General features: G+C 34.7%; 1 protein-coding gene across 4 annotated transcripts in view; it reads left to right on the forward strand.

The window, feature by feature from the left end:
• Window positions 1-12,875, forward strand: part of SLC36A4 (solute carrier family 36 member 4) — an 86,658-nt gene that overhangs the window by 38,955 nt on the left and 34,828 nt on the right. For all 4 annotated transcript variants that reach the window (XM_058829400.1, XM_058829401.1, XM_058829399.1 and 1 more), the window contains one exon: window positions 1,867-2,036. In XM_058829400.1, coding sequence (XP_058685383.1) covers window positions 1,867-2,036 — 170 coding nt within the window. The remainder of the gene's footprint in view (window positions 1-1,866; window positions 2,037-12,875) is intronic.

Consider the following 12,875-nt stretch of genomic DNA (forward strand, 5'->3'; position numbering starts at 1 on the left):
CTCATTGTAAAAAAAAATTGCTTCTTTGTTCTCTTTTGTGTTCTTGTCTTCTTGAGGCTGAATATGAGGGTTCTTTCCACCATCAGTTTTTTGTTAAGATATAAGTGACAGTCTTCGTGCAACAGTTCCCTTACTGTGAATCCCAAAGGTTAATGACTGCACAAACATTAGTGTATTGAAGTTTGACAAAACTTCACATGGGACTAGTTCAAGTGAAAGCTTCACATAGTTATTGCTCTGTTTGGTCTAGCTGTGTTGTTCTACAAGTTTTGTTGCACTACTTGCCAATGTTTCTACCCTTAAAATGGGTATAATGAAATCCAAAATGTAGAATTGAAAAGAGGTTTAATACAGATGAATGACTGAGATTTTTATTGAAAGGTAGCCTAAGGACTCATCTTTTTCTGAATGTAGTATTAAATTACTAGTAAAATCACCTCAGTAATACAACTTATTTTTTTTTTAAATTTGGAAAGTTTTAATCCTCATAGAGCTGTAGAAAAATAGTGTAATGGAGATGCTTACATTGAACAACTGTGTGTTTAAAGTTTTGAATCATGTTTTTGAATATATTTTAGAAATTACTTTTGTAAAGGCTTGGGGTAGTCAGAAGCCTGAGGAGTAGAGGTGAATTCTGGGTATCTGGTCAGCTAAAATTTAACCTACTAAAATCTATCTAAACTTCTGGAATAAGGACAGTCTTGCAGAGCTCTTGTTCCATCTAAATTTCTAAAAGCTGCTCAGCAGCCAAAAAGATGCACGTCACAAAAGCAGCAGCTTCTAAACTAAGTACACCATTATGTCAACCTGTAAATTGATGTAATAGTTTTTCTGTGCACTTGATTGTGCCTTTGGAGATTCCCTGAGTTGTGTACAGTGATGGCCAAACCTTTGATACAGATAATTTAAGACCTATTTGTCAAAATGTATTTTTAGTTGAAGCTTACTTTTATTTTCTTCTTCATATCATAGAATCATAGAATAGAGAAAAAATCATAGAATCATAGAAAAAAGATAGAAAAAAAATTCCATCATGGTGGAAAAGAGATGAGCTGTACAGATACAATTTTTACCATGCTGTACCATTTGACCACAGGATAAGGGGCCAAAAGCAGTACTGGCTGGATTTTATTTACTAATGCAGATACAGACTATGATACTCAAAGAGAGAATGCTTTAAGTGACCCCTGCCAGGCTTTGAGAGATACAGAGATCAAGATCCTATTTGTTCTTTCCCTACTCTTACTGCTGTTTTTTATTTTCTTACTTAGGCATGTTGGCTTTGCTTCAGTTGAACATCTTTTTAAAGACTGAAGCAAAAACCAAAGTTTTCAGTGCCTGGTCTGCTTGGCATCATCTTCTGTTAAAACAGGTTGTTTCTGAGAAATATTCCCTTTCCCTGTTGTGAACAAACAACACCCCATGATAAATGAACCAAGCCCTTACCCAAAATTTTTATAGTGTCCATAGAAAGAAAATACTACAGAGAGACTCATAATTACTGTCAGTTTGCTGCAAGCAACAAAAGATACTTGTAGTTAATGCAGCACAAATTAAAAGTATTTCTAAATTTAAAACTTAGAGGCATCGATAGCTCTTTGTCATTTATTTGCTCAGCCACAAGTAACAGTGGTAAGTATGTCTGGACTTTATTGCAAGATTTACTCTAGTTGGCTTATCTTCTGCAATTTTTTAGGCAGTTAAAATATTATATTCATGTTTTCTGGGGAAAAATATTTTTTCATACATATATATATATATATCCTTAGGGCCGATTACCAAGAATTTTTTAAAAAATTACCAAGCTAATTTTTTATGAAGAATTTGCAACTTACATACTTACATGTCTGTAAATGTTTTCAACAGGTTGTATCAGTCTGTAAAAATTCTGTACTCCTTTGGGATTTTTGTGACATATTCAATTCAGTTCTACGTCCCTGCAGAGATTCTCATTCCAGTTGTCACTTCCAGAGTGAGGCAGAAGTGGAAGTTACTCAGTGAGCTTGTGGCAAGAGCACTATTAGTCTGCTCAACCTGTAAGTATGTGCAGAAAGAACATGCATTAAAAAATTTGCTATTACATTTTGTTGGGATCTACTTATTTAAATACATGTTTTGTTGTTTATTCTTCCAGAGGCTAGCAAACCTGAAATTTTGTTTCAATACTTCACTACCTTTTGACTTTCACGAACAAGTGAAACTAATGTTGTATTTGTATTTTAACCACATTTGTTTTAGTAGGTGTGATCAGTTATTTGACAACAATATCTTTTGCCAGTAATAGCCTAAAGCTGCCAACTGGAAAGTAAACCTTTTTCAAACAAAATTTTTTAAATGAGACACTTATTGCTGGGATTTGTCAGCATTTTTCTGTGATCTTCAGTACATGCTTGTCATGGAGAAATAATTTCTCTGATTTATTGATCTGAGGATTAAGCCTAAAAGTGTGCCGGGTCTGTATCCATAAAGTAGCATTGGCAAACATGGATGCCTGGTCACGGAGTTCATGAAGTGCCACTTATTTTAGATGATAATGCTCCAAAGTAGTTTTGCATCTCTACCTTCATTTCTTGTTGTTTTTCTTGCTTGTCCCCTAATCTTCCCATCCCTCCTACTGTGTCCCTGCTTTCTCACACACAGCTGGTTGAGATCTACTAGTAGGAGTCAGCAGAGCTGACATTGAATGGTGAGTGTGGTCTCATTTAGGAATCAATACTGAAGATAATGAACAGTGGGGGAAGTTCAGCTTTGCCTTTACAGCTCAGAGCCAAAGTGCTCAATAACATAGCAAGCTTTTGTCAAAGAAATTGTAAATAAATTGTTTCTAGTACAAAGCTGGCTTCTTGACTTGACCATTTGTATTGAAATGAGCTGTTAATACCTTAAAAACAATCAGAACTGATAAATAATCAAAAAAAGGCTAAACCTTGTGTTTTAGGGGAAAGTATTGATGAAAGGAGATATTCGGTTTATTGTCTCCATTCTCTTGATTAATGCAGTAGCTATGTGCTGGATGATACCTAAGGATTGTTGTCAAAGAAAACTTACATCCAGTGAGACTTTCTTAAGGTCAAGCCTGTTGAGAAAAACAGTTTAATGTCAATGCAATTTAATTACTGCAGTAAGCAAAGGGAAATATCATCAATCTAATAACTTGCTGCTCTGAAAATATATCTGCTTTGTGAAATTAAAAAAAACAAAAATAAAACTCAAATTTTTCTTGAATGATGAAGTGCATATGTCCTGAAGCATGATATAGCCTGCGTTCTATTTGAAGTGATGCAGACATTAAGATTTTAAGATTAAGGATAGATGAGTAGCTCTCGAGAGACGTCTAGATCAAAAAGCTTCAAGGTTCAAAGCACTTCTTAGTGTCTCTCCAGGACACTAGAAGGTCATAAGTAAGATATCCAGTCCTAACCACACCTTGCTGTCATGAGCCCCTTGATTTCTGCTCACTCTCTGTTGCCATTTATGTGCCCCTTATCACCTGCCCTGGTAGTGATATCACAATGGATTTGAAAAGCTAAAAATCTTGTCAATCCAAACTGTTGCTTACACCCAAAGGCTTCAAGGATTTATTGGTGAAAGATAATTTCATGTATATGTCTGATGAGAAGAGCTAGTGGTGAACAGGCTTAAAGGCACATTTCCCTGATTGACTTGGGAAAATTATAAATGACTTAGTACTATTCAGCCATAGGGTTTTTTCTTAATTTTATCATTAACCTTTGTAATGTCTGGGTAGTCTGAAAAGGGAAAACTGGGAAACAATCTCCAAGAAAAGAAAGAAAAAGAGAGGAAATTATCTATATATATATGTAAAGGTACATATATACAAAAGATATAGCTATATATATATATATATATATATATAAAGATGTAACAGAGTGCTTAGATGTCTTTGAAAAAATAAGTATAGTAGAATTGTATAATTAGTACATGCCATTACAACTTAGCTGTGATACGAATCTCTAAAATGGAGCTGCTGAAGTGTGATGGGTGTTACTGGGATATTTGAGGATATTAAATTGGTTGCTGCAAGGCACAAAAAAGTAACATTAAAAGTTTGCTCTTAAATTTGATATTTGCCAGGCTGTTGTATGATGTTTTGTATTATCCTAATGGCATTTCAGGTTTTACCCAAGTAGTTTCTGCAACTTGTATGCATGAAGCAGCTGTAATAGTTTTTCACCAACAATTGTGTAAGCTCCCGTGCTTACATTAATCTTCTGTTTATCATTTTTTGTTGAAGCACTGGTTTTAAACAGAATTAATTTAAATAGCATCACTTTTCACTTAGCTGCACTTTTGTCTAACTGCAGAACATAGTTCCTAAAATGATTCAGAAAGTGTTTCTTTAATAGAAAGTAAAGATCCAAAACCTTTTAAATTGAATTTTAGAAATTAAATGGTTTTGATATCAATGACGGAGTATGTTGTAATGTCTGGACCATTCAGAGGTCATTCTCTGATTAAAGGGAATCTGCTTTCTTGAAAATAATTCTTTGAGAAACTTCAGCTGTGTTGCTAGTAACACATTAGCTTTTTAAGAGAAGACATGAAAAATCATTTGTTACTAATTCTTGGGGCTTTTGTATTACTCAAAAATGATGTCACTGTTTTATTGTTGGAGCATATGAGAAACTTTTTATGGAAGAAACAGACCCAAGAGTCTTTTTTTTTTTTTTTTTTTTTGTCTTGTCATTTTTTCTGATCTGATAAGGCTTGTTTTAAATAAGGATTTGACAAATGACTCGGGATGTAACACACCCAAAAGCCATCTGTGTTGCTTAGGGCTTTTCATTACTTATTTGCTCACTCATCTTGGACACTGAGCTTTGCAGGAGAATGATAACAAGAATCTTTTGCATTTTTAGATTTCCATGTTCTGCTTCCTCTGCTTTTTTCTATTTCATTTGCAAGAGACAAACATCTCTTCATCTTTGCTTGAATTTCACTGTATATGGTGTAGCAAGCTGGAAGATCCCACCATACTTCATAAATCCTGTCATAAACCATTGTTTTACAAACTTAGATGAACACCTGGTGTGCTGAGTGGAGGGGTGAGCTAAGCTTGTGTTAGAAGTCCAGTCTAAAGCTGGAGAGTGGATTTGGTGGATGGTGAAAGCAGGTGGGAGCTGGATGTCTAGCTAGCTAGGCAGAAATAGGACTTAAACATCACTGTGGTGAGCTAAGTTAGAAATTCGGAACACACAGAAATAGAAGGAATAGTACAAGAGTCGCCACGGGATTTGGAAAGCACTAGAAAAGTTATGCAGGTGCAATTTTGTGTGGCTACTGCCTTGGTATTTGTGATATTTGAATGTCAGATAACCTGAGTGCTTTGAAATATTCGTCAGTGTGGAATTTTTATAATGTCCAAAGTATTTACCCCAATTTTAAATATAGTTTGGATCTGTGCTTGCTGCTTCTGCTTAGGTGAAGGCTGGGCATCATGCTCAAGGTTCAGTCCTTAGCCAACCCTGTTACAGGATAGGATTGTATGTCCAGCACATTGGGATTAACTGTTAAAGTGCGAAACTTTTTGCTTTGCTTCTGAAGGAACTGGACCATCCTGGATGAATTTTTAAAAGTTCAGTTAATGTTGTTATGTAGAAAGCTGTAAGTTTTATCTTTCCAGAGATAAATTTGTCTGGGAGAACAAGAAAAAAACCCTTTCTACTCAAATCAGCTCTGTTATGCCCACTGCTTGAAATAAACTGCTGTTACATCATGAGTGTACTTTACTCTCTCCTGCTTACTTGGTACTGAGATCATGGTGATTCTGGGAGGGGAGAGTTTGGAGAGGTTTGTTCAGCTTAAGCAATTAATTCTCTTGTATTAATAGCTTCAAAATAGGCTGAGAACTTGGGGATTGAGAGATCTGCCAAAGCTTTAGTCAGTGTTGATCCTAAATGGCATCAGACATATTCACTTCTGATGCCTCACAGTAGAAATTGTGGTAAAAAATTTAGGATGGAGCAAGAATATAAGTTTCTACTAGAATGAATATGTAAATATCTCACTGTCTAGCAAAGGCCTCCACATGTCTTCTGGCTGAAGGACACTGAAATTAAATCAGCTTGCTGGATGTGTTGGAAGAAGTATGGGGGGAAAAAAAAGTAGTATTGAGAAAATAGTTTATTTGAAAAGGTGGCAACAAATCCATGAAGAAGTAAGGGATTAAAATAGAAAAGAAGAATTCTAGCATTACTTTCATTATTAAAGAGTAAGTTGTGTTTGATTTATTAAAGATAGTAGTTGAAATAATTTTTTTTTTTTGTAAATTGGTAAAAGCTGCTGAAAAATATCAGCAAATATAATGGAGAAAAGCATTAATAGTATCTTTAATCCACACAAGAAGTATAGAATATTATTTTTTTAATAGTTTAATTTAAGGCTGTGTTCCTGCACTCGCAGTTTTCCTGTTAAAAGGAAAATTAAGAAATACTGCATTTGCATGTGGATGTGGAGATATCACTTGAATTGTCAGCTGTTTTGATTATTACCTTGAAATGAAAGAGATTTAATTGAAGGGCTGATCCAGCTGAGCATGAACAGAGCTGTTACTGAGCTGCTTGCCATTAAGTCTGAGCTTAGTGTGTAATTTTACCAAGAGGAGAATAAATGCATTATTCAGTTGAACTTATCAGTTATGTTTTCTAAATATTTCTGTATTTTAACTGTACCTTGTTTTGGGGAAAAAAAGTTCTTCATGCTGAACAATTAGACACAAGATAAAATGATGTTTACCAGATGTCTTACACTGTTTGTTGACTTTGTGCCAATAAAATACTTGCTCTCATAGGTAACATGAAGGAGTTTTAAGAGCTAATAGTTCTTAATGCATACTCTTAGGATGAAGTGATAATCATTTATATAGAAGAGGCTTATGTATCGGTTATTATACACCGATTTTTGTTTTTAATAAGTGTTTGTTCATTTCAGAGAGTAAATATTAATGACAGAAAAATGGAATAGTTAAATTAGCGATTTAAGAAAATTCCAGATGGGATATAAAATATTTGTGTGGACTGCTAGCAGGTCCATCAAAGTGGGCTTTAACACAAAATAGTTGTTCATGAATTGTCAAAGGAATAAATTGAAATATTTGATTAATTCAGTTAAATTTTCCCCAACTGTGTATTGGGGTTTTATCTGGGGCTTCTTTGGATATGGGGAGCTGGTGAGCATAATTGTTGCTTCCAAGTAGAAGATCCTGTACTGTGGTTTTAAATTGAGAGATGATCATTGTGAGGTTTTTTTGACATATGCTTGGGCATGAGAAATAGATATGTGAAATCAGATTTTTTCAACCTCTTTGAGTATCTTTGCAAGAAGAATAAATCTCTTAATTTCAGCATTAATATATCCTGGTTATCCAGGATATATCCATGGTTAATATATGAATCCTCTCTGTTGATGTGCTGTTATGAATTGTCATGTCTTATGAGTTGCCATTGGTGTAGACATCAATTTATGGACATATTGTAACTTAAGTTCTTTTTAACAGTGCATATATTAAAATATTCTTTTTACCCAATTTTAATATATGGATACCAGATATCTGTGGTTTATTAATGGTTAAATGTTACGGTCTATTTGATAGTGCTAGAAGAGTTTTTCTTATTGGTCTTTTTTATAGAGACATTAATGTGTGAAAACATTTTTCAAATAGAACCATAGGGGCTAGCAGAATGGTCTAATATTAGTATTCAACATTGCAAAACCTTATATTTTAAAGGCAGTATATGGAAAGTTCAGGTTGTAAAGTAAATTCCTGAAAAGCTAAAACAAGTCCAGCTTTATCTGGGCTTTTTTTTTTTAATAACTTTGGTGTATGTTGGACTTCTCCTGCTCAGGTGTTAGTTAGGCTTTTGAATAAATTTTGATTTTGTACTTCAGATTTTGGAGTACATTTCTTTTCCAAAAAAAAAATTATGGGAAAGAAAGAAAAGTATGGGTTTGAATATTGGGCACTGGATATATTCAAGAACTGTCTGGACGACACACTCCTGTACCATGTGCTCTGAGATGGCCCTGCATGAGCAGATGACCCCTGTGGTCCTTTCCAGCCTTACCCATTCTTTGACTCTGTGATTCTTTGGTTTGTGATTGAGGTGAAAAATGGAAAATTTTCAAAGATGTGTAGTAAGAAAATTAAAAAGTACTTTAGGACTTGTAATGAAATTTGCTTGATTTTCATTCTGAGACATTTGTTCCGTAGTTTACAAGACAAATGAAGAACAAATAGTTTAGCAATTCATTCATGTATTCTGAAGCAGATGATCATATTCTGGGGCAATAATTACTGTAATTCTTAAATTATTTGCATTAGCTTTTTAATTACTCACATTAAAAAAATAATAATTTATGATTCCTTTTTGAGATCTCCTTTGTAAACTGTATTTGCTTGTGATGAGGTGCAAGTAGAAGATTCTTAATACTATTTACAGTGTAAACCTGCCTGTCAGTCGCTGCTCTGGAGATCTGAGGTCATGCCTGGCATAAATTGCAAAGTGCTACATGTGTTAAGACTTGTCTAATTTATCATGGAGAACTCTGTTCTCTGCATCTCTACAGCTGCAGTGGTTATCCAAGCTAGACTGCTTGGAAGCATGAGAGAGGAACAGGTGCTTATAAGGGCACAATTTGTTTGATCTGGTTTACATATTTGCTTCTGGACAAGTTGAACCGGACCACAGAAGTGCTTATTCCTTTCTTTGGCAAGTTTGAAGGAATATAGGTGAGAAATATATCCAGCATTTGGTATGATGAATCCTTCTCAGGAAGAGTGAGAAGTGATGCTGAATATCATGCTCAGTTGCCTGTAGTTAAATCCCATTTTCCCTTTCTAACAAAAAATTTAAAACTAATCAAGCCTGCTTTTATTTTTTTGTTCCACTCTACATTTTCCATCTATGTGCTTATAAATATACTGAAGTGGCGATGTGAAAATTTTTGTCAAAACAACAAAAATATATATATGTATATATATATTCTCTAGCTCATAGAAAGTGAACTTAATTTGTAACATTTCAATAATTCATGAATTTGTGTTTCTCCATTATTTTAGCCCATTATATTTCTATGCATGAACTGACTTAGAAGAGAAGGTCATTTATCAGGTTTCTTCTTAAATGTCATACACAAGCCAGTGATTTTCTGTCATGCTTATTGAGTGGAGCAGCTATTTTTGTATGTACCCCTTATGCATTTTTCATTTATTCAGTGCTTCATAGACTTGAAATTTCCTTTAAGATACAGAGTTTCCTAAGGGGAAAGTAAAGGATTCAGCAGATGGAAAAACATCCGTTTCTTATTGCACAGTTAAGAGGAAATAGATAACGGTGCTTGGCATTTTAAAAATCTTCCAGTTTTTTCTGGGACATTGGCATGTGTCTTCCTTCCTCCCTTTTGATGTCCAGCAACACAGAATTGAAAAGTATATTGAGTTCATGGACATACCAAAACTAATAATGAGCTATACTTTGCTTAGTTGGTTAATCTGAGTTGAGTAGTATTGAATATTAATCTATACGTTTTCACTTGATATGGTCCCTCAGTGTAGATGTTGTGATAATGAGCAACATTCATTTACTGCTACAGAAAGTCTAAGGAACCTGTAGCACAAATGGAATCCCATTCACTTTTTAATCCTTTTGTTTTCAACTTCATGTTCAAAGATTCAGTAGTTTATTCATTCCTGTTGTATCCTGCAAACCTTATTCTATCTAGATTTTTTTTTAAACCTGGAAGTTTTCCTAGATCTAACTTGCACTATTAGCCCAGACCTTGGTCCTGGCACAAACAGAAAAGCTTCTTTTCTAGGGTTTAGGGGATGGGGGGAGAAAAAGGAATACCTTTTAGTATATTTTTATGATATCTGAGTCAAATTAACATCTTACTGTTTACAAATATAGCATATCTTGTCTCTTTTCTCTGGTTTTCTTTATCCTAGATAATTCCATATTCTTCATCATGCTAGCTCTAGCATTCAGTCAGAAAAGAGTAGATTGGCTTCACTAATCAGCACAACCTCCCTGTTCTCTGTTTAACTCTTTCATGGGTTTTTTCATTCAGCAAGCAATGGAACATCCTGTGTTTTGACTTGCAGTAATGCTTACTGATAAAGTTCTTCTGTTGTCACAATAATGTTGTTTTGATGTCAAAAATTCTGTGTCTTGTTCTTTGAGGGTGAATGATGTTTTTATTTTTTTTTTTTTTCATCGTTGTGGTAAGGTTTTCTCAACACTTAGTTCTTCCTTCAGTAGAAGATATCTTGAAACATGTTGCTGTCCTACTAAACTGGTGTGAACCTCCTTCCTGAAGACTCCTTGGTTCAAAGTCAGGTCTCCAAAGGAATTAGGTGTATACAATTGTTCCATCAACATTTTCTCTCACAAGTGGGTCTGTCTTTGCTGGAATAAGATCAGATGCCATATTTTTGTTCTTCATGCTTTTTTGCTCCCCTCACTGGTACCTCACTATGATCTTGTTGGTGGCATCTTCCGTGACCTTTCAGATTTCAACCTCTCATTTTTGCTCTTTTTTCGAAAAGCCACTCACTCTCATATTCTGTGTTTATCCACTACTTATTCAGTAATCATAAACTTTATATTTTGTAACTTTGCTGCATTTATTTTTCCATTTTTATTTCTATGCCTTTCCCTTTATTTTATGCTTTAATTGTTGGACATAATTAATCTGTGACATCAGACAAGAAGCCAGAGGATTATTAGTATAAATGCATCAAATGAGCCATTATTGCTGTGTGACAAGTAATCAACTTGACATGATGTATTTCAGATCTAAAGTCTAAGTGGTGAAGAAAGCTGCAATTATGTGGTTTATGTTTACTTTAATTATCCCTATTTGATAGCTACATGCTATATTTCTTGCTGGAAGGCAAAATGATTGCAAATGCTTGCTGCAAAGTGCACCACTGAGAATATGGCAGAAGTTTAATTTTAAGGCCTGGTACTTAAGCATATAGACTAGGCTAGAAGAATTTACTGTTCAGTTAAATTTACATTCTAAGTGTATGTGGAGTGTGATTTAACATTTTGATCCTTTTTCAAGGTGGCCATCTAGAACCTACTCTGTGGAAGTGTCCGGTAGAATTAGGATCAGAGACATGAATAACTTTTGATTACAGAGGCACAGGTTCTAGATTTATTACTTTTGGGAAAAAGGGGTAGTCATTTTGGACTTAAATGCATTAATTAAAGTCCTGTCTGTACAGTTAGCTAATTTTTAACAAATTCAAGTAAAAATAATATTTAATGAGCTAGAAAGAAATTGCAAGCTAGCTAGCTGAGGTTAAGGAAAGGTTAAAGTATCATGAACGAAAACTAAAATAGTTCATTTTTGTGGCTCCGTTGAGCAGGATATCTAAGATATAATTCTTATTCATCTCCGTGCCAAATAAACTGTGGAGTAGTGATAAATTAACCTGCCTTCTGAGGATACAAGAGTCTGCTGTGGAATTAGGAGAAACTATGAATTATTTGGCAGGGTTAACATTTATTCAATGTTACCAGAATCCTTTATGTTTAGGGTCATCCCAGGTACATTTCCATGAGTCACTGTTTTAGAAACTTTATATTTTTTTAATTGCTGAAAGGAACTACTGTCCTGTGTAACTTCAGTGGTGCCTGATTCAAAGCAGAGAAAAGTACTTGAAGTGTTGGGCATATATATCTTGATTGTAAGGATGAATCCTTGCAATCCTTGCTTTTTTATCTGTGTATTTGAAATTTGCCTTTTTCTGTGTTGCATTTGTCAAGCTACAGCTTTTGGGCACCATTCTTTTGTCTGCTAGTTTTAAGGATCCTTTCTTTATACATATTTTGTTCCACATTAGTACAAGCAGGCCGTAATAAACTTGCAGTTAGTGTACTCTTTGTTAAACTAGTAAGACTGACGTTAGGAGGCGTTTTCCAATACTTCATGTTTAAGATTATTTTTTATACCTGATATAAAAGAATGCTAACATTCATACAATCTCTTTCACATCTGTTTGGGTTGGAAGCAACCTTGAAGATCATTCAGTTCCATCCTCCCTGCAATGAGCAGGCACACCTTACAGAAGACCAGGTTTCTCAAAGCCATGTCCGGCCTGATCTTGAACACTTCCAGAGATGGCATATTCACAGCTTCTCTGGGCAAGTTCTTCCAGTGCTTCACAACTCTCTTGAAGAATTTCTTCCTAATATCTAATCTAAATCTACCTTGTTTTAGTTGAAAACCATTACCACTTGTTCTGTCACTCCAGGCATATGAGAAAAGCCCCTGTCCAGCTTTCTTGTAAGCCCCTTTTAGGTACTGGAATGTTTTACATCTCTCTTCTCTTGTCCATCAAGGGGAAAGTAGTTTAAACTGTGCTTACAATTAGTGCTGGGCTTAGAAGTACACATTAAAATTTGGGAACGAGTCATTGTCCAGAGATTACTGAAGCCATGAACTCAGTATCCACTGACAACAACAAGGACAGTGAAATTGTCAGAAAGCAAGACAAAGGGCATCATTTTGCTGCCATATAAATCTTGGCTTTCTATGATTTAAGTGTCAGTGCAGTTCTGGACTCTGTATTTTGACAAGGACGTACTGGGGTGAGAGAGAGTTTGTGGAGAAAAAGAAGTGTTCTCTGACTGCAGCCCACATTCAGCTCTGGAGGAGTAAGTTTCTTATTAACACATGCTGGTAAATATATTTGTCTTTAAAAGCCATTCCTTGCCAAAAGAAATATATATATATATATATATATATATCTGATAGTTCAATGCAAAAATAAATAATATAGTAGCTATTTTCCCATTTTACTCTTACAATTTTCATTGGCAATTATCAGGGGGGTAAGAAGATAAGTT

This window comes from Poecile atricapillus, chromosome 1 (genome assembly GCF_030490865.1).
Source record: "Poecile atricapillus isolate bPoeAtr1 chromosome 1, bPoeAtr1.hap1, whole genome shotgun sequence".
Classification (NCBI taxonomy): Eukaryota; Metazoa; Chordata; class Aves; order Passeriformes; family Paridae; genus Poecile; species Poecile atricapillus.